General features: G+C 40.6%; 1 protein-coding gene across 1 annotated transcript in view; it reads right to left on the reverse strand.

The window, feature by feature from the left end:
* LOC149232249 (CCR4-NOT transcription complex subunit) overlaps positions 1–23,291 on the reverse strand; it is a 99,306-nt gene that overhangs the window by 59,555 nt on the left and 16,460 nt on the right. The window contains exon 2 of the mRNA XM_089379380.1: positions 23,120–23,230. Coding sequence (XP_089235506.1) covers positions 23,120–23,230 — 111 coding nt within the window. The remainder of the gene's footprint in view (positions 1–23,119; positions 23,231–23,291) is intronic.

Below are 23,291 nucleotides of genomic sequence, written 5' to 3' on the forward strand. Positions count from 1 at the left end.
GGAAGAAAAACAAGGGAAAGGCTTCCGATTAAAAGGCAGCTCCAGCTAAGGCGGAGAAAGAGGTTGAGACCGATGACGATTATGCCATGAATGCTCATGCACCTCTAGAGAAGAGGTGGGGTGACATCGAGTTGTAGTCAGGAGGACTACATACTAGGGGCAGGATCCTTGAGGTGCCCAAACTCTTGGATCACATCCAGCTATGGGAGCCCTTAACGACAATAGCATGATGACAGTTGTCGAGTGGAGCAAAGTGTGATGGAGCAGCAAGGCAAGTCTACAATGCAGAAGTCTGTAGCAGTGCAGCAGAGGTTGCAACAGTGTGAGAGGCACAGAGGTGTTTGCAACAACGCAGTGGCAGCAAAGGGAGCACATGTTAGCAACAGAGGCAGTTTCAACATCACGAGACTTCCAGACTAACTGGGATGTCAATATTTGGGGAAGTCAATTACCTACTTCTCGGTAACTGAGTTGCAATGTAGCAATTAGTAGTGGCAGTGCTAAGGGCAGCATGGGCAGCATATTGAGAGGGAATTGCAGTACAAATGTAGCAGTGGCAGTGGCAGTGTCATGGGCAGCAGTAGAGGGAGCAGCAGTGCAGAGAATGTGAAGCAGCAGGCCAAGCATCAACATAGGTACTGGTGTGAAGGATCAATGTAATGTTTCAATGGTGGAGCATTACTAGAGCACATTCCTCGCTAAGAGGGAGTGTTGATTTGTGGTAGCATTGGATGTGCTCTAGCCATGAAAATTGGTGGAGAGGCTAAGGCACATAAGATCTCCAAGACCCAGAAATCGTTTGGGGAAATTCCACCTGGATGGAGAGATATTAAAATAATTAATATTTTTAATGGATTTCCTAAGTCTAAACTTAGGAAAATTAAAATATTAATGTGTATTAATATAAAATGGTTGAGAAAGTTCTAAATGACGAGGATCAAGCCAAATTTAATCTTAGCCATTGATTAGGGACTTAATCTCGACTCCTGAATCGTCAATAGGAAAGTATAAGAGGAGGCATGAGGGTTAGTTGCAAATACACCAAGTCGATCAAGAATTCGATTTTCTGGGGCAGGGTTTGCTGAGAAATCGAGTTAGTGATCTGTTGCAGCAAGGAGCAGTTCATCAAAAGTCTGAGAATACATATCAGAGAGGCAGAGAAAGTGTCGGAGAGACAACGCAGAGCCTTGAAAGGCTAATGCAGAGATAGCCAGGACTGACGCAGAGGCTGAGTGGGCTAGTGCAGAAGACGCAAAGGGCCAAGAGGCTAACGCAAAAGGCCAAGTGGCTAACGCAGAGGCAGTAGAGGCTGCGCAGAGGCTAGCACAACTGACGCTGCGTTGAAGAGGCAGCGCTGAGGGATTTTCGTGGGGTAGACTAGGAGCTGAGAGGCAGACGCAGAGCAGAAAAGGGTGATGCAGTCCCTTGAGGGTGACGCAATTCTAGAGAGAATCTTGGATCAACTTTCATTGTCCAGCTAAGGAACTGTCGAAGTTGTTGTGGGATCAATCATTCGATTGTTGATTAGTTGGAATATCTGTCTCCGAGGAGAGTTACTTCCGCCAAGAAAATTCTCTGAAGGGTGAGCCATTTATGGCACCCTAGTTGTATTCAAAAACTGCGTAATAATAAAACCCCCATATCTTGCACCGATTTTCCCGTATTGGGATTTTCCAGGAATGTTTGTCCAAAAATAACGGTGTCCCTTGTGTGATTGCCTCAGTTATTTCAGTTGTTGATCTGTATATGTGTTAATGCTGCATTTGTGTTTATTTCGGTATTTATATTTATAAATAACTTGTTAATGGAAAGAACAAGCAGGAGATAATAAACCAGATAATGCAGTAGGGATTTCTAACGTGTCAGACTTAGAAATTTCAACATATGGTTCATCACTAGGTATTGAGGAGCTTCTAAGGCCATTCGGCCTTTTCTGAGATGGAACTGGCTTATTGACTAAGGAATTTTTTCATGACTTTAGGGAGGAGATTTTGTGCACAGGGTCTATCTCTCTTCTAACAAAATTTCAGCCTTTTTAAGTCTGTTTCGTAGCTCACTAAGGCTCAAAAAATTTCAGCCTCTCTCAAACCTATTCTGTGGCACATTTATTTCCAGTCTCTTGGATTAGGATATGACACAAAAGTTTCGACCTCTTGCATCAATGATCTGAAGTTGTCCTTTACATCACTATACTATTTTGAGGCTCCTTTGGATCATGTTAAAGGTATTTATTGATGTTTCTAGGCCTCCTTCATACTTTTGAGGTTAGCATAAGTCAATCTTCTGAGGCTCTGTCCTGAGCTAAATACAGACCCTCTAATATTTGCATCTAGGGCAGAACTAATTGTTGACACCTAATCATCAGGATTGGGTGAACATAATGTAAATAAATAAATAAGTAATGTGAACAGTCATCGGGAGATGAAGTGAGCAGTCTCTCCCTCATGTATATAATGAAGACCAACCTGAAGGAATAAAATATATGAATCAATTTTGCTTTGAAGAGTTACTGCTTCGTCTGACATGGTAGGAAAGCATAGCAAACAGTCTTTTCATGATTCACATTCAAGAGCACATAGAAAACTTGAACTCATTCATTCAGATTTATGTGGTCCAATGCCTGTTCCTTCTGCAAATGGAAATAAATATATGATGACATTTATTGATGACTACACCAGAATGTGTTGGGCTTATTTATTGAAGAACAAATATGATGCTTTTCAAACATTCAAGAACTTTCATAAATGGATTGAAAATGATGCACAATCTCATATTTGGTCTATTCGCACTGATAATGGAAAAGAATACATATCAAATGAATTTGAAAACTATCTTCGCCAACATGGGATCAAACATCAAACAACTGTACCTTATAATCCCCAACAGAATGGTGTAGCTGAAAGAAAAAATAGGACAATCTTAAATATGGTATGATCCATGCTCTTCTTCAAAAATGTAAAGATAATGTTTTGAGTTGATGTTGTTCTATGTGTTGCATATATAAAGAATAGATGTCCATCTAATGCTATCATAAACAAAACTCCATATGAAATGTGGTATGGACATGTTCCTTCGGTAAAGCATCTCAGGGTCTTTGGTTCCACCTGTACCAAAGGTACATAGAAACAAACATGGTGCTAGAAGTCGTAAATGTATCTTCCTGGGGTATTCAAACACCTCCAAAGCATACCGTCTCTATGATAAAGTAAATAAAAAGTTTGTTGTATCTAGAGATGTAATTTTTCTTGAATCGTCCAAAACTGACAATGTTGTTGAGCGGCAACTTGATCGCTTAGATAGATTCGCAAAAGCAAAATCATTTCAAGAATTTGATAATCAGATTCCACATCTTGAAGGGGGGATTCCTATACTAGATCAACATGTGGAATCTTCTTCTGAAGAACACTCTCCCCCGCATGAAACTCCAACAAAAGATGATGCTTTAAGTGATGTGATTGATAGAATTGGGAGACTCAATCTTAATTCAGTCCAGACTCAATCTTGATTCAGTCCCAACTCAATCAACGGAGCAGCCTGGACCATCTGAGAAAGGTCCCCCAAAGTGGCTGACAAAGACACTTGAAAGTGTTCATCCTGATGAGGTTGGAAAGACAGGAACTAGAAATTCAAACCGGCAAAATGGAGGTGATGTGGATGACTCTAATTCACCTATTGATATGGATGTTTCTTATGATTGTGAATTGAACTTGTCTACAGATTTTGAACCAACTTCCTTCAAAGAAGTTGCTTCTCATGATGAATGGAAAGAAGCGATGCAAAAGGAGTATGATGCCCTCATAAAAAACAGCACTTGGAAGCTGGTTGATCCTCCATTAGGAACCAAACCAATTCGCTGCAAGTGAGTCTACAAGAACAGGTATAAAGCTGATGGCTCACTTGACAAGCACAAAGCTAGGCTTGTGGCAAAAGGTTTTGCACAGAAAGAAGGGGTCGATTATGAGGAGACTTTTGTGTAAAAATTTCTCATTTCCCACCCCGATTTTCAGTGTCACCTTATTTCTCCAAAATAGTTAAATGCCCTTTCCCATATCCATACATTCAACCACTGAAAAATATTTTTTGCTGAAAACACAAATTCTGGAAATTTTACAGAATGTTGGAAAATGCAGAAATAAAAAAATCAGCAGGTACAAACAGCCATTTAACACATTTAAACACAGTAATTTTTTGTCAAGGTGACCCTAGAAAAACCCCCTACAACTCTTGGGGAAAACTAATTCGAGAGCTCCTTATTTCTGAAAAATGCTTTTACAGTGAAAAATATTCAGCAAAACTCAGCAAGTAAACTTTTACAACTTATCTCGTTTTCTGTGCCTCACAGCGAACTGGAAAAACTTTGCAAACAAAATCTGAACAACAATAAATGTTGTATGTCCTCCTCGATTTCTATGCCAATTTTCAGCGTTAAATTCTGTTGTAGGGCCTACCTAGAAAATCGTGCAAGCTACCAGAAATTCTATTGTACGATTTCCTCGATTTCTGTGCCGAAAACTGTTGTACGACCTCCTTGAAAATCCGTTGTATGGTCTCCTTCAAAACTGTGCCAGCAAACTCAGATTTCTGCTCCTCGATTTCTGTGCAAACTGCTGTATGACCTCCTTGAAAATCGTGCCCAAAAAATCTGCCTTTCACTGTATGCTAACTCAGCTGTACGGACTTGCTGGAACGCTGCCTTGGAATGTGTGCCAAATTGCTGCCTCCTTCTCCTCCCTGTCCAGAAATCTCCCTTGCTCTCTTGCTCTTCTTCTCCCAATTTGCTCATGAAAGAAAATGAATGACCTTTTCCTCCTTTTCCTCCTTTAATCTAACCTTAAGTGACTTTTGGGTGATACCTAAATCCAATGGCTAAAATAGATTGAGATCTAGGGCTGAGACTAAATACTCATTTAAATTCGCTTTCTATTTTTTAATTCACCCCACTTTAATAAAGACCTACTTAGTCATTTATTTCCAAAGTCACTTTTCCTTTCTAATTTTTCATTGACTTTAATAAAGTCACTTTAAAATTAAACTTTAGTAACTTGATCACTTAAAGTCACTTTTAAATTAAATTTGACTTTATAAAAATTATAAAGTCACTTTAGGAGAAAAATTAAATTCTTTTGGACACTTTTCCTTAGGCCAAAGATCAAAAGCCTTAGGGAACCACCTGTCCTCTGGTACGAAATTTCAACACTCCCTCTTACCGAGGAAGGCGTTCCTCACCACACCCATCTTGTCTCTGAAGTAGTCATGCTTGCCCCGTGGTAAGGCTTTGGTAAGAATATCTGCAACCTGCTCATCAGTGGGAATATACTCAAGCTTCACAGCGCCCTTCTGAACACAGTCTCTGATGAAATGATATTTGATCCCGATATGCTTTGACCTGTCATGAAATACTGGATTCTCCATGAGTTTAATGCAACTCTGATTATCACAGTAAATCACTGAAGGTCTCAACGGCTGACCAAATAAGCCAAACAACATCTTGCGAAGCCAGATGGCCTCACAACTAGCTAGACTGGCTACCATATACTCTGCTTCCGCTGAACTCAATGCTACTGACTGCTGCTTCCGGCTGAACCATGACACTACTGCCGAACCCAACCCAAAACAGCACCCTGAAGTGCTCTTCCTATCAGAAGCACAACCTGCCCAATCAGAATCAGTATAACCTACCAATCTCACTCCATCCCCCTACCTGTAGTCCAAACCGTAATCCACTGTCCCCTGCAAGTACCGCAAAATGTGTTTTGCAGCCACCCAGTGAACCTTCCTAGGCTCACACATAAACTGACTCATCGTGTTGACTACAAAACAAATATCTGGTCTAGTGTTGACCAAATACATCAAGGAACCAATCAGCTGCCTATACAATGTGGGATCCACCAACTCGGAATCCGAAGCATGAAGCTTCTTCCAGTTGGTGATCATCAGTGTCGACATGGGTTTACAATCCTCCATGTGGAATCTGCCAAGGATGTCCACAATATACTTCCCCTGCCCCAGGAAGAAATGCCCCTCCTCCTGCCACACCTCCAAACCCAAAAAGTAATGCATCAAGCCAATGTCCTTCATCTCAAACTCCGCCGCAAGATCTCTCTTGCAATGCTCTATGAGTCTCTCTGCACCTGTATGACCAAGTCATCCACATACAGCACCAGAATGAGAGGCTCCTCAGCAATCACAATAAAGTAAAGGTTCGGATCTACCTCACTCTTTGTGAAACCCATCCCCTGCAAGTATGTATCTATCCTGGAGCACCAAGCTCTGGGAGCTTGCTTCAGGCCATAAAGGGCCTTCTTTAGTCTCCACACATGGGACTCCTTCCCATGCACCTCAAAGCCCTGTGGCTGCTCAATGTACACCTCCTCCTGTATGAAGCCATTGAGAAATGCAGTCTTCACATCCCTCTGGTGGATCTTCCAACCCATCTCCGCTACAATCGATATAATGGAGCGGATCGAAGTATATCGAGCCACGGGAGCGAAGGTCTCCTCATAATCAACTCCCTCTACCTGGGAGAACCCTCTAGCCACAAACCTCGCTTTGAATTTCTCAATGCTTCCATCTGCAGCATGCTTTACCTTGTAAAGCCATCTGGAAGTAACCACGGATTTGCCCTCAGGCCTCAACACCACCTCCCAAACATCATTCTTCATGATAGAAGAATACTCCTCCTGCATGGCCTCTCTCCAGACCTGCTGGCTAGCTGCTTCCTCATAGCTAGAAGGCTCAGAGTCAAGGATGTTGGTAGCCATTGCCATATAGCTACAAAACCTCTCAGGTGGTCTACTCTCTCTAACCGGCCTCTTAGGCTTAGCGACAGATGTGGCATCTCTCAAGGTGTCCTAAAGCCACTTGGGCTTCCTCTTCCCTGAGCGCACTTCTCCCATTGGAGAATGAAACTCCTCCTCATCATCATCATCAGGAGCCTGAACTCCTGACTGTCTATCTATTGTCCTCCTGCCTGCACCTGAACCTGTAGAAGTTGAGGTACCGTGTGAACTGTCCACCAGTGGACTCCCTAGTGAATTGCTCTGTGAACTGCTCTGCATGCTGCCCGGAGCACCACCCCTCTGGCTCGGCGAGCCACTGCTCACTGACAGACCTAACATCCCCTCATAGATGTACCTCCTGATCCTCCTGATCCCTGCCCACTAGATCCCTGCGACTGACTCAACTTCTGTTGAGGGTCTGGCTGATCCAGATACTCTAACTCTCGTGACCTCCTAAAGGCCCTGTCCTCCTCGAACTTCACATCCCGCCTGACAACAACTTTCCTCTGTGCAGGAATGTAAAACCGAAAGGCCTTTGAGGTCTCACTATAGCCCACAAAGATACCCTTCTCTACAGTCGGCTCTAGTTTGGTCCTCTTCTCCTTGGGTATGTAGGAGTATGTGATGCACCCAAATATACGAAGATGACAAATATCAGGTTTCTTCCCAGAAAAAGCCTCCTTCGGAGTCATGTGCCCCAAGGCACGATGCGGACTCCTATTCTGCAAATAAACAGCTGTGTTGCAGGCCTCTGCCCACAAGAACAATGGCAACCCCTGATCATGTAACATGGCTTTGGCAGCCCCTACGATGGATCTGTTCTTTCTCTCTGCAACCCCGTTCTGCTGGGGGTTGTAAGGAACAGTGAACTCCCTCCTAATGCCTGCCTCCGCACAATAGTCAACAAATTCGCCAAGGGTAGCAAGCTAAGTGGGCTTGATTGTGGGGAAAAACTCCACAGTTAAGCGCGCTTGAGCCAGAGGAGTTCTGGGATGGGTGACCTCCTGGGAAGTCCTAGTTACCGGGTGCAAGCCCCGGAAGTGATGATTGATGCTATGTGATTCGTTCTCCACATTTCACTAGTTTCAATCCCACTTCTTCACCCCTGTGAGCATCACCCGATGCAATGAGTGCTAAGTGAACTATTCAAAAATCATGAGAAATTAGTCAGTTACGACTACCTCTCATGGAAATGGTCATACGTTTGAATGACTTACTTAACGCAGTTGAATCCCAAAAATGATATCTAATGAAAAATAGCATTGCTGTAGTAAAGATAAAACTGTTGTTTGTGAAAAATCAGCTTGCTGGAATTTCCTGAGTGAAAAATCAACAGGCTGTAATTTTCCTCCTTGCTGTCCCAAACTGCACTTCAGCACTCAAGCTCTGATACCATGTAAAAATTTCTCATTTCCCACCCCGGTTTTCAGTTTCACCTTATTTCTCCAAAATAGTTAAATGCCCCTAGAAAAACCCCCTACAACTCTTGGGGAAAACCAGTTCAAGAGCTCCTCCTTATTTCTGAAAAATGCTTTTACAGTGAGAAACATTCAGCAAAAATCAGCAAGTAAACTTTTACAACTTATCTCGTTTTCCGTGCCTCACAGCCAACTGGAAAAACTTTGCAAACAGCAAAATCTGAACAGCGATAAATGTTGTATGTCCTCGATTTCTGTGCCAATTTTCAGCCTTAAATTTCGTTGTACGGCCTCCTTAAAAATCTGTTGTACGATCTCCTTGAAAATCGTGCCAGCAAACTCAGATTTCTACTCCTCGATTTCTGTGCAAACTGTTGTACGGCCTCCTTGAAAATCATGCCCAAAAAATCTGCCTTTCACTGTATGCTAACTCAGCTATACGGACTTGCTGGAATGCTGCCTTGGAATGCGTGCCAAGCTGCTGCCCCCTCTTCCCTGTCCAGAAATCTCCCTTGCTCTCTTGCTCTCCTTCTCCCATTCTGCTCATGAAAGAAAATGAATGACCTTTTCCTCCTTTTCCTCCTTTAATCTAACCCTAAATGACTTTTGGGTGATCCCTAAATCCAATGGCTGAAATAGATTGAGATCTAGGACTGAGATTAAATGCTCATTTAAATCTCACTTTCTATTTTTTAATTCACCCCACTTTAATAAAGACCCACTTAGTCATTTATTTCCAAAGTCACTTTTCCTTTCTAATTTTTCATTGACTTTAATAAAGTCACTTTAAAATTAGACTTTAGTAACTTTATCACTTAAAGTCATTTTTAAATTAGATTTGACTTTATAAAAATTATAAAGTCACTTTAGGAGAAAAATTAAATTCTTTTGAATACTTTTCCCTAGGCCAAAGATCAAAGCCTTAGGGAACCACCTATCCTCTGGTACCAAATTTCAACATTTTGCCCCCACAGCAAAATGGGCTACCATCCGAACACTCTTTACCCTATAGCAGCTCAGAATAGTTGTAAAGTCCATCAAATGGATGTAAAAACTGCTTTCTTGAATGGAGATCTAAAAGAGAATGTTTTTATGTCCCAGCCTGAAGGATTTGTTGTGAAAGGACATGAAGATAAAGTATGCAAACTGGTGAAGTCCTTGTATGGCCTCAAACAAGCACCGCGAGCCTGGTATGAAAAACTAACTGAGCAACTTCTGAAACTCAATTTCAAAAATTATGATCTTGATGATGCAGCTTTATTTGTCAAGAAAGTTGGCAAAACAGTTGTATATCTTGTGGTATATGTAGATGATCTTTTAATGACAGGGAACAATGAAAGCTATATTGCACTCCCTAAAGAAGGAATTGGGGAAAAGTTTTGAAATGACTGATTTGGGCTATGTTCAGTACTATCTTGGTATTGAAGTAACCCAATATCTGAAGTCCATATTTCTTTCTCAAAAGAAATACATTGGAGATCTGTTGAACAGTTTTAGCATGACAGAATGCAATCCTCTTACTACTCCAATGGAAGAAAACTTAAAGCTCACATCTATTGAAGGAAAAGAATTTGAGGATGCAACAAAGTATAGATAGCTTGTAGGAAGTCTCAACTACCTAACTACTACCACACCAGACATTTCGTTTGTTATTGGAATGCTCTCCAAGTTTATGCAAAAGCCTTGTGAGGGACATTGGTCTGCTGCAAAAATAGTTCTAAGGTACTTGAAGGGAACTCAAGACTTTGGAATCAAGTATACACAGGTGGACGACTTCAGCTTGATTGGATACTCTGATTCAGACTTCGATGGAGACAAAGAAACTGGGGTATCTACTTCAAGATATGCTATGAGTCTTGGATCAGGAGTTGTCCCCTGGAGATCACGCAAACAATCAGTTCCAGCAGATTCCACAACAGAAGCAGAATACGTGGCAGCAACGGAAGCAACAAAAGAAATTGTGTGGCTCAGGAAAATTCTTGAAGATTTGCAGGTAAAACAAGTACAATCAACTCCACTCATGATTGACAATACCTCTGCAATAAAGTTGGCCAAGAACCCAAAGTTCCATGATCGAACGAAGCACATCAATACTAAATATCATCTGATTTGACATCATGTTGAGGCCAAAATAATCCATCTCTGTCATTGTTTCACTAATGAGCAAATTGCAGACATCTTCACCAAAGCGCTTGGAAGAGAAAAACTTGAACGATTCAGAATGATGCTTACACTCACCAACATCCCTTCAGATTAAGGGGGGGGGAATGTTGAAACCTAATCATCAGGATTGGGTGAACATAATGTAAATAAATAAATAAGTAATGTGAACAGTCATCGAGAGATGAAGTGAACAGTCTCTCCCTCGTGTATATAATGAAGACCAACCTAAAGGAATAAAATATACGAATCAATTTTGCTTTGAGGAGTTATTGCCTGCTCTGACACTAATCACCAAGGCAGCTCAATCTGACAACAGCAGATTGAAATCTAAGCCTAGACTAAAAACTCTGTGGCAAATTTTGGAGGAGTCTGTGCAAATTTTGAGGATCAATGCAGCTAATTGAAGCAAGACATAAGGCTAATTTGGTGGACACTTCAGTGGCACCTAATCTCTAGCATATTCGTGCTCTATTTCTAAGGCCTCTTGCGAATAGCTTCAGGACCTATTGCAAGCATTTCAGAGGTCAGTTCAAGGCAAATTTTCATGTCACTATGGTACATGTTTCAAGGCTAATTCAGACCTCCTTTGGCTCTGTTTCAAAGGCTGAATCATTAAGGAGCTGAAACGACCTACTCCTGTGGTTGATCCAAGTCTTTATGGATTGATTTCATCTCACCTTTGTGGTAGCTTCAATTCGACTTTTATGAATAAGGGTTTCGCTCGGTTATTTGTAGCAGACTTTCATTGTTAATTTGTGGACTATTTCAATGTGTTTCCAGAGATCTTTTAAGATCTAGATTGCTATAGTGCTTCGGCCTCGACAACTATAAGATCAATGAATCAATTTCAGGGCTCATTAAGAGTATAAAAATATTAGGTTATCAATCATTAAGAGGCTTTACTTACAATCATGAAAAACTGTGTTAAGAGCAGAAGCATCAGTGTATTGGAATCTGAGGACAAGATAAGGGTAGAAAAGGTAAAGATTAGATCAATATCCTTGGCAATGACACACAAATGGCACAACTGTGACACATGTTGCATCAGCGGATTTGAAGGCATAATCAAGCACAACAATGACACACATTGTATGAGAATAATTGAGGTACATTTTTGTTCAGATTCAGTTATATTTAGCCTTATCTATTCCATTTTTACTAAGTTGGAACCAGCCTACTCTGTGTTTGTTTCCACCTTCCATTCTACTAGAGAAGCCTTTATTTCTCAAGGAAAAGACTACAAGTCCCCCTCTTTTGATGCCTTTTGTGATTTTTTAATAAGTGAACAAGAAAAAATCTTACATCTTGGTCTTTTTAATCTTGGAAACTCTTCTAAGAAAGCCTTAGTCACCCAACAACAACCAAATTCAAAGAATCCTAAGAAGCAGTATCCTAAAAAGAATGGTTCTAAACCAAACAAGGGTCCTAAGCAATTTCATTCTCAAAATGAAAAATCAATTCAACGAAATGATAGGGAAAATAAAAACAAAGGGAAGATGATTGATAGACATTGCACTTAGAATCTAAATGCTTTAAGAAGATGGAAGCCTTGGAAGCAACAATGAAGAAGCATAAAATCCATTTGGAGCACTCTTCAACTTCAACTTCATCTTCAAGAATAGCACTTTTTGCATGTGGTTGTCAAGCATTTCGGTCTGATTATGCACTAAATGTATCTTCTTCTTCTCATTCTCATGAGTGGCTGATTGATTCTGAAGCTTCTTATCACATGGCCAAAAACAAAGCCACGTTTTCTTCTTTAAATGATTGTAACACCAAAAATATATATGTTGGTGATGATAGATCTCTTAGTGTTGTAGGCACTGGAACTGTTCATCTAGACAATGGTCAATTTAATGATGTATTATGTGTTTCAACCTTATCCTGCAACCTTCTATCTGTATATCAGATAACTCATTCAGGTGAAGGTAAAACCGTTGAATTTTCACCTCACGATGGTGTGATTAAGGACCTAAGAGATCCTAGACAGATTTTAGCTACTGGCATTGTTGATGATTCAATAAGGTTGTATAAGTTTAACAACTTTGGGTCATCAACTCTTTCGTTGGTATTGTCGCTCATAATGATGAAGTGAGCAAACTTTGGCATGAGTGATTTGGTCACTTAAACTAACGCTCCCTTCAAAATCCATGTAAAGAAAATATGGTGACAGGTCTTCCTATGGTATCTTGCAGAGATGGTGTTCGTTCCGGATGTGTACTCGGAAAACATCATTGAGATAGTTTTGAAAAACATGCCTCTTGGCACGCCTTAGCCCCTTTACAGCTTGTGCATTGTGATTTATGTGGTCCACTTCCAGTTGTTTCATTCTCTGGCTACAAGTATTTCTTAACTTTCATTGATGATTTCTCTAGATGCACTTGGGTATACTTCTTAAAACTCGAGTGAAGTATTTAACAGGTTCTTGGCCTTTATGACATTTGTTGAGAAACAATCTGGACATCAAATTCTTAAGCTAAGATATGATAATGGCGAAAAATATGTTAACAACAAATTCATCAACTTTTGCACTAAGCATAGAATTCAAATGCAACATACTGTTCCATATACTCCACAAAAAATGGTGTAGCTGAAAGGAAGAATCGCACCTTAAAAGAAATGGCCAATTGTATGCTTCAACCTAAAGGACTTAGTCTTAATTTTTTGGCAGAAGCAATTAATTGTGCAAATTACATAGTCAATCGCACTCCCACTAAGGTTTTAAAGAATATCACTCCAGAAGAAGCATGGAGCTCAATTAAACCAGATATAAGTCACTTTCGTGTTTTTGGAAGTGAAGCATGGGCCCATATTCTCGACGAGAAACATAAAGCATTAGAACCTAAGAGTGAAAAATGTATTTTTGTTGGATATTCTGAAGATGTCAAAGGATATAGACTTATTCCACTTAAATCCAAAAATTATCATTAGAAGATATGTAAAGTTCGCTGAAAATATATCGGCCTACAAGCCTAGTTCGACAGATGTGCCACCTCTCTCTATCCCTTCTACTTCTAAAAATATTTCTTCTTCAGATGATGACAGGGAGGATGACAATCCTACCCCACCTTCTCAGGATCCTCCTTTAGCTCAACTTCCAAAATGGGTCTGTGCTACTCGGGATGCAGTAGGTGCTCTTGCAGGTGATCCTACAAATCAGCGACGTACACGTTCTCAATTCGATAGAGCCTCTTCTTTACTGGCTCAAGCTTCAGCAAATTATGATCCTGACACCTTTGCAAAAGCTTCAGGCCATCCAGATTGGGATGCAGCTATGAATGAAGAATATCGTTCATTATTGGCAAATGATACATGGGATCTTGTTCCTCTTCCAAAGGGACGAAAACTTGTTAGATGCAAATGGGATTACAGAACCAAGTTTGGACCAGATGGAAAAGTTGATAGGCATAAAGCTCGTCTTGTTGTTAAGGGTTTTTCACAAGTTGAAGGCATTGACTATACTGAAACCTTCTCCCCTGTTGCCAAAATGAACTCTATCCGCCTCGTTCTTTCCCTTGTTACCTCTTTCAAATGGGAATTCCATCAGATGGATGTTAAATCTGTCTTCTTGCATGGGGACTTCAATGAAGAAATCTATATGGAACAACCTCCTGGATTTATACAAATAGGCTCCACCCGTGTATGTCCGCTTAAGAAATCCCTTTTTGGTCTCAAGCAAGCCCCTCGGGCTTGGTATGCTAAAATGGATAGCTTTCTTTTAGATACTCGCTTTTCTAGGTGTCATTCTGACAATACTGTCTACACCAAGAAAGTGGGTAAGTCTCTTATCATTCTTGTTCTTTATGTCGATGATCTTATCATTACTGGTAGTGATCCCAACCTCATAAACCATGTGAAGTCCAGCTTTAAAAAGTAGTTTGAAATGACAAACTTAGGACACTTGCATTATTTTCTTGGTCTTCAAGTCTTGCAATCCAATGAAGGTATTTCCCTTTCCCAATCCAAGTATGCCTGTGATCTTCTACGCCACTTTCACATGGAAGACTATAAGCCCGCCCCTTCTCCCTTTTAGTCAGGACTCAAACTTTCAGTCAGTTGTACTTCCCCTGAATTTGATGCTACCTTATACCGTCAACTTGTAGGAAAACTTTTGTATCTGACCCATACCTGTCGTGTCCTTTCCTTTGTGGTTGGCCTTATTGCTCGATTTATGCAAAACCCACATGAAAGTCATTGGAACGCAGCTAAAAGAATACTTCGTTATGGTCAAGGTACAATTCAGTTTGGGATTCATTACAGTGCAGAAGCATCTCCTCTATTGGTTGGTTTCACTGATTCCGATTGGGCTGGTGACCCTGATGATCATTAGTCTACTGCAAGTTATGTGTTCACTCTTGGTTCTGGACTTATTACATGGGCTTGTAAGAAACAAAGTGTCATTTCCCTTTCTTCAGCAGAAACAGAGTATCGTGGCGTCGTAGAAGCTAGTAAAGAAGCCCTGTGGCTTCATCAGATCCTGTCAGAGTTTGGCTTTTAGCAGCAACATTTGACTACACTTTGGTGTGATAATCAAAGTGCCATTCAACTATGCAAATATCCAATCCAACATCAACGCAGCAAACACATTGAACTACACATGCACTTCATCAGAAAGCTCATTCATGGCCATGTCCTTGAAGTGCAATATTGTTCAACAGATGATCAAGTTGCAGACATCTTTACAAAGGCTCTAACAGAGGCAAAGTTTACTAAACTTCGATTTATGGTTGAAGTTTAGGAAGTTGTCACTAAGGGGGGATAGGTTCTAATGCCTCCTTCCTTCTCCTATTGTGTCATATTTATACATCCTTCAATCCTATCCTAAGTTGTTCTTAAGGGGGGATGTTAGGATATTTCGACACATAGGAAATTGTTAAGTATAACTTGGTCTAGTGTAGAGTTAGGTAAAGTGTGTTTCTTTACTATATACTTTTGTAACTTACAATCCAACGATAACGATATGTTCCAGACATGAAGTGATCCGAAGGTTCATTCTCTCCTCGGTATTACCAACACTTGATCCGTGGCTTGACACCTGATTGGTCCATGATCTCTATTTAAAGGGCATGGACAGTCATTTGTAGGGTGACCGTTCATGAGAGAATCTTATGTAAATTTTCTTTCTTTTATTAATAAGTTGCCTGAAGTGGCCGCATTGGCTCAGGTCGTGGATTGTTTCCCTCTTTGAGAGTTTTAACCACGTCAAGAACACTGGTGTATTGATTTGTGATCTATTTGTGAGCAGTGTCTTTTGGTATTCTATCTGAGGAACTAACTCTATAAATTCCTACATCTTCTCATTATAGTACTTAGAGATGTTGGACACCCTCTACCTGGTACCATGGCTATGGCCACCTCCTTCCCAACCCGGAGAGGTAATTCAACGGGACCTGAACAGAGATGTTTTTATGTCAGCAACAGAAGCCCAAGCTTATGGCATTGTTGATGTCGTACTCTTACCCACTCCACCATCATTATCACATGCCATATTGATTGACGGTCTACCTATGAAATGTCCTCCCCCCTGGGAGTTAGAGGCACCTAATAGGGATGAAGGTACGGTCATCCCTAACATAAGTGGGGTAACTTGCTTCTAAATCCTAGGCTATAAAGACATTGGAAGGCAAGGTTTGTGTGAACTATTTTTGTGCCCCTAACATTAAATATGGTTCACTATGAAAATTTTGATGGTTTTTGTCTCTAATGATGTTGATCTCACTTGATCTTAGGGGTATGTTTTAGGCGGTTCACTACTCGTGCAGCAAATATCCTTTGAAGGAAGACTCAACACTTATACAACACCATTCAAAGGATGTTTTGCCCATTGTTTAGGGAAAATATGACCTTGTAGCCCTAGTGTTGCCCTCATGAGATGGATGTTGGGCTTTCTGGGGACTCCACATGGTTTTGTGCCCCTTGTTACACCTCTATATGTTGAAACGCAATGCTAGGAAGCCAAGGCATTGGCTTATTTGATGATGTGCCCAAATGGACCCAGGGTGCCCCTACATTGCCCTTAACCCTGTTTGATGGGTATTGCCTTGTTCCAAAACCCAGATGATGATAAAGATATCAAGATGACTTGGGAGGGCTAACACATTATGCCCAGATGCCAACGATCACCTCAAAGCATGCCACATCATACCCACATTCCCCAAAGGGGTGATATGAGCCTTCTTGGAGATGATGTCATGGCAGAGGAGTTATTTGGCAATATAGCCATGCATTTTGATGATTTCTTAGAGCGAAGAGCACTCATGAGCCACTTTATCACTTGCTTGATGGAAATTATCAATTTGGGGAGAATGATGTCATCATGGAGAGCATTTATTCCCACACACATGGGAGATTTTGATGTATTTATTATGGTTTAAATCTATCTTAAGGTCAGCTTGTGACCTTTAGGCCTAGTTGAACACTCAACCAAACATTTAGGGCTTTTACTTGTAAAATTATGAAAATTGACTTGGTTTCCCTCATATAATTAGAGGGAAGCCACTTTAATCTATATCATCAAACATTCACAACACTTCTCTCTATCTTAGGAAGTGTGCATTAGCTCTCTTGTCTTTTTCTCTTGATCGCTATGGATGAAGGATGGGGTGAATTTTCTTAGAAGGGATATTTTTGCATGAGGAGACTGTTACCCGTAACCCACCACTTCATGGGTGATATCCCCAGGAGAAATTTTTCTCCATGAGGAACCCCAGCCAGCAGCCCCTTGCGGCCTCCTACTAGCTTGTTGTGTCATTTCTCTGCCCTCTGAGCCAGCCATGTGGTCCCTCACCCACCTGTATTTATCGTATGTTTGAAGTTGCGCATCCCGAATCTAAATGTATGTCTTGTCATTTGGTAATTAAGCATTGGGTTTACTTATCATGGATACTTCTGCGTATAGATTGATGGGGGGATTTGGCGGAAAGGGTGGGCTTAGTTTGTGCTCTTGTCCCCTTTATCTCTTTTGGTTGTTACCCTTGGATCTTAGTCCCGTGGGATCTACTTTATTGACCATTTGGTTTTAGAGTGGTACTACTTGGGAAAGCCCAACTTTGGGTACATGGTCCCGCTCCTTCATCCACATATATTACTCCCTTTCCACACACTATACCCCATTCATCATTTCTCCAACCTAGGTCCACATTTCCATTCTGGGTCCACATAGGAACAGCCTCCCTATCCCCTTGCCTCCACCTTGGGTCATGCCTAGAATGATGCCCCGGAGGTTGAAGCAATTAAAAGAAAAGAAAAAGGCATAATTTGCCACATTTAACGAGATACTGTACCACAAAATGCAAAAGATGATTGGGAAAAAATAATTAGCACGTGGGCAAAATCCAATGCATGAGCTCTACATCCATGGCCATCACCCTGGTTCCATATGCCCTAGATAAGCCTCCTTTATCATTCAAGAACCCACGATTGTCCCAACCCCTGGAGGGCAATGAACCACTCTGCCTAAACGGGTAATCACTGCTATATCTTATACATCATGCTCTTGTCCTTAAAGCCCCGAGCAGTTAATTAAAGAAAATTCGTAAAAGCAAAAGGCATATAAAGAAAGGTGGAAAAATCAAGGTCGGGGCACCTCATGTACCACGATTGCTCCCTCCTACACATTACATACCCAGGTGTGGGCTTCCCCTTATCTAGCTACCCCTAGGCCCCAAAATGTGGCCCGAGATTGCCCCTCTCGCTCCCTATTCCATTCCACTTATTTATCACTTGCCACCCCCATTAAAGGGATGTAGCTTGGACATACTATGCCCTTTAAGGGCTGAAACTACCTAATAAGGTACTTGGTTAACCTCCTTTGGAGCTTGGAGACACTAGCACATGCCAAAGCCCACTACGGAAGGGCATGCCATTATGAAGTGCCCACTTTGTTATCCATGATTTGTAAACTCTTTGACCCGATTATTTTAACGACTGGTTGTACTGGAAGCCTAAGGGACGCATTGGATCTTATGTAGGATTACAAGTGGGTTTCCATTTGGGTTTAGTCTCCCTAAACGGGATCCTAACCCCCAGAGGTCTACATTGGCACATATAAGGTGTGCATCGAGAGCCATTGGCCTCTACAGCAGCGGACAACACTCCACGGATCTTCATCGATGCTCAAAGACTACTAGTGATCCACATTTGGTATTATGGTGATTTGCTTGGTACATTATGCCCAACAGACCCCCATAGGAGCCCCACACAATTGGCAAGTGTCACAAGACTTATATGATGTCATGGCAGCATTCATTCCACCACTCAGACCCTTGAAGTGGATCTACAGGCATCTTCGATTCATACGGGGACCCATGGGATCATTTATGTGCCCTCAGACCCACTGGGATCACCACAGGTCTATTACTTGGAAAACAAGGGGCCACCCCCTTGTCCATCATATTCCGAGGAATTTATTCCTCAGTGTGGCACTTCAGGACATCATTAGGCCTTTGGAGGGCCACACAACATGTAGATATTACTATTTGGCCCCTTGTGAGGCTTATTTTTCACTTGTGAGCTAGTTTTGTGGGCTTGTCTCCAATAGGGGTTTTATTTGCGCATTATTTTATCATTAGGGGCTAATGTAGGCCCATAGGCTAATTAAAATTCCTTTGGAGATGGATGAATTTTGGCGTATAGATTTGGGCTATTTATCTTGTCTTAGAGCTTTGTCTTGTAAACAAAATGCTGGTTGGATACACTCTATAACTTTGTAAGTAAATTTTGATCTCATTATTCTTATCACTGCATATTGCTAATATTAGGGCTAGTTGCTACATGATTGAAATGTGGAATTGAGCATGTTTTAGCTAAGTTAATGTATATGCCAATGTTATATGAATGAAATGTCCTAGAGATTATTTGTCTCGATAAGCTTGCATCATTTTCTTTGAAGTATAAATGCTTGAAGGTCACTTTTCTTTTCTTTCTCTCAACATTGGATGAAGCTGACTCTTTGGGCCTCCTTGATCAACAAAACCAAGTTCTTACTCATCATCATCCTTAACTCCATATCCCCAAGTGAATTAGGCACTGATCCCTAAAAAGAGTGGTCATCTCCTTCACCTTTTTAACCTTTTACCAATTTTTCCTAGGTCTAGCACTCAAAGGTCACCTAGAGCATCAATTTCCCTGAGATTGACCCAAGGGAAAACTTCGATATCCTACAGGCTACTGCATTGGTAGGTCCCCTCCCTCTCCAAATTTGAGGCAATTCTAACAGTAGAATCTTCAAGATTCCCAAGCCCTAGCTCTAGGATCAAATTTTGCCTAGTGATCCCCAAGACTAGACCTCAACAGGATCAATTCAACCTTTTGAAATAAATATTCCTGTTTGGTCCTTTCCCCTCACCTTGTCCAGGATAGGAATATCATTGGTTGTTGCATTCCATCCTCGATCTTGGGTTGGGTCCACCTAGCCCCATGTGTTCCCACTTCTCAATAAAGATTATTTGTCAAGGACCATTTGGGAATCCAAGCTTCCCGAGGATTATAGAGATTGGGAACCTCGTCCGTAAGTCTATTCCTTCTCCCTCAACCCTCCAATCCTCACCCCTTACCCTGGGAAGACCAAGTCCCTTGCTTAAAGAGCAAGCAAGTTCCATTCTACACTCCATCCTCAGGAAAGGGTTTCTAGGGTCACTTTCCACCTACCCATTGACATATACTTTACAAGTGATCCCTACATTACTGGTATTCATCCCATCGGTGAAAGTCCCTAAAGAGCAAGGAGACTTAATTGTGGTGACAGTGGGCTAAGCCTCCACCATTGCCCTTAACCTAGCAGTTGCTCTCTTAGGAACTCCTTCTAGGTCCCCTGTTGGTTTGAGCAGTAACAGAGACTATCTTGGATTGATGAAATGGTTCTTCATTGAATAGTGTAAGTTCATTGTTCATTTTCTTCCATTTTGCATGCAATTTTTTGAAATTAGGGTTTCTATTGTGCCATATTAAAAAGTGCAAAATCTTTCATGAAATCTTGTTTCTATATGTTATGCAAAATTTGTCTTTCAAGAATCCAAAGGAACTTGATACATGCATATTCTTTGATCTTAAATCTCCACTTTAAAGAAGTCACTGGGGTATCTAAGAGAGGGTTTTTAGTCAACCCTCTTCATAGAAGTCCCTCTATCTTTGACCTTGCCATTATTAACTCCATTGCCTAATTGAGAGAAGGCAATCAACTAGCTTGTGGTTATCATTTTGATTTCTCCTTTTACTTCTTAATTCATAATAACTAGACTTAGGGTTAGCTTTAATTTGCACTTTATACCAATTTGTTGTTACCCTATTGAAAAAGATTGCATTTAAAAAATATAAAAAGGAAAAATCTAGCATTAATTGCATGTTTTCACCCCAAAATTAGAGCAAACGTCTAGATAATTATTGTTGTCACGCATTTTCAGCCAAAAAAACTTCATTGCTTACCTGACCCTTGCTTGCCTCTTTGATAGCCTTTGTTCCTTAGTTGATCTTACCATCCATGAGCTATTTCTCAAGCTATTATATGCAATTGTATTCCCTAAATCCACATATCATAAAAAACCTACAGCAGCTTTCTTCTAAGTCATAAAGGTCTTAAATAAGAGTACTTGAATTCTCAGCCTTTCAAGGTTCGGTCCATACCTTTTCTTTCAATCTTTAGACCTTGCATCACCCTTGAGCCCTCCTTAGTTGAATATCTTGTTGTTTTCTTTAGGGAAGCCTCCAATGTGCAGATAATATCCACCACTAAATAGCTCGAGAGGCCACTCAGATGACAATGGTGCTAATTTCGTGTTGTCATAAGACCTAGGTTGCCTAATGAGGCTTTACACTAAGCCTACAAGATTTTGCAATAATAGGCCCATAACCCCTTCTTGAAGGTATACATCACTTGGGTTGTGTATACACAACTCAAGATCTCATTTGTATAATCTCATCTTTTGATCGTTTGTATCTCTCTTATAGAGTATTTTATGCCTAAGGGCGCCTATATCTTCAATGTTCTCTTGTGCTTGTCATTTCTTTATTTTATGTGTACTCCTGTGTTTCTTATACAAAACAATTGTACTTGAGCATATTTCTCTTTCTAGTGCACTAGAGTTATCTCCCTCTAGTGCACTTGTGATCGAGTTATCACAAAATTTGCATTTTGTGCAGAGTTTTTCAGAAGATATTGTGGAAAGAATTTTTAATCCGTCTGATGTTTCAGGTGGACACTCCACCCATCATCAAGGACCAAAAAGCATAATGATATCAAACAAGTGCTAAGGAATCTTTAAAGGAGAAGAATACAATAAATAAATAAATCCTTTACACAGTTTCTTCTGAAAAAACTCTCCATAGCATAAATCGCAGTGAAAATCTACACACACTCATCAAAATTTACATTTGTTTTGGTTCCATTGAATTGCCTACTTTTATTTTTGAATCTCAACATTTGTGATATGTTTGCCCCTAATGGGCCAATTAAGGCTAGAAAAGTACCTACAATCTCACTCTCACTTAAGTGGTTGGGGGTGGTGGGATGAAACGTTTCCAAACACTTTAAAAACCTCAGGGAATAGCTCAATCAGTTGCACCAATGTTGTTGGCCATTTTGTTGGATATTTACCACCAAGTGGCTGCTTTGAATTCCCCCGATATAGGTGCACCAATCTACACCAACAGGTTTACTAGGAATGCCATCCATGAATGTAGAGAAGCATCCCTTGGGTTTCTCCCCATAAGGTATTCCTCAAAACACACACACAAATATTAATGTTCAATATGTTTTTCTTAACTTTTCTTGTTTAGTTACAGATTATTATGATTTATTAGCACAGGAATTATACATCTCGTGTATGGCAGGCCATCCATTATTTTTAATTTTTTTAAATAATATATTGGCCCAACGTATGCCACATCCCACATCAACACTAGTCACAGATATTTCCCATCTCAATGACACTAGCTTGTAGAATCCACCACACTTCTTTCAATGCAATCATAGGGTATGCCACTGTAGTAGAAGTTTCTAAGTATAGACATCACATAGAAAACAATCACAAGCTAGAGAGGGCCCAAATGGCATGGCATTGACACCCTTGATGTTAGTTCAAAAGTGACGAAGGAAGCTACAACATCAACCTAAACACTGACACCCAAAGCCAGCGTATACATTGGCAAAGCTTTTAATGCAAATAAAGACTTGTATCCCATCTCTTTCTCACAATTGTTATTCATAGGAATTATTCAAAACACTCACATTGCAAGAAAGGAGAGTATTAATGTCGAACAAAACCAGATCATAGGGGTATATCACTATAGTAAGAATTCATAATCATCGACATTGTGTAGAAACCAACAAGCCAGCGAGGGCCCACAAAGCATCACACTGAAACCGCCATCAGTGCTAGTACACGGATAAAGAAGCATGATATCACATCAACTTGAGGTCTTACAATTCAAAGCCAACTTCCAGATTGGCAAATTTTTGGTGCAGGTAATGCCTCATAAACTGCCTCTGCCTCACAAGTGTAATCCATGTGGAAAAGTTTACAGTCTGATGTAATTTTATGAACTTCCATCAGAAAAGGCTAGCTTAGATTGCAAACAAAATATGCTCCAAACATGACCTCCAATGAACTGTATAATTATATCTCTATGATGCAGCAGTGCAAATTTGAAGCACTGTTTTAACTTTTAAGATAGCTTGCTTGGTATGTACCTACATTTAAAGCTTGCTTTCATCTCTCATTGTATTTAGAGAAATCCCCACTTGATAAAAAAAATGGTACTTACATCAACGAGGAAAGAATTAAATGGGTTCACAGATGACTGCTCCCCACAATAGAGATCATGCAGAATATAAAATGCTACCAAGCGCTGAGACTGCTTCAAGATTCTCTTATCCTGCAAACAAATAGATGACTATATTAGAGATTATCTCTTCCACTACACAGCATGTTCTATG

The sequence above is a fragment of the Pinus tabuliformis genome, chromosome J (genome assembly GCF_031772625.1).
Source record: "Pinus tabuliformis cultivar Carrire ecotype Pingquan chromosome J, CPIR1, whole genome shotgun sequence".
NCBI classification, from domain to species: domain Eukaryota; kingdom Viridiplantae; phylum Streptophyta; class Pinopsida; order Pinales; family Pinaceae; genus Pinus; species Pinus tabuliformis.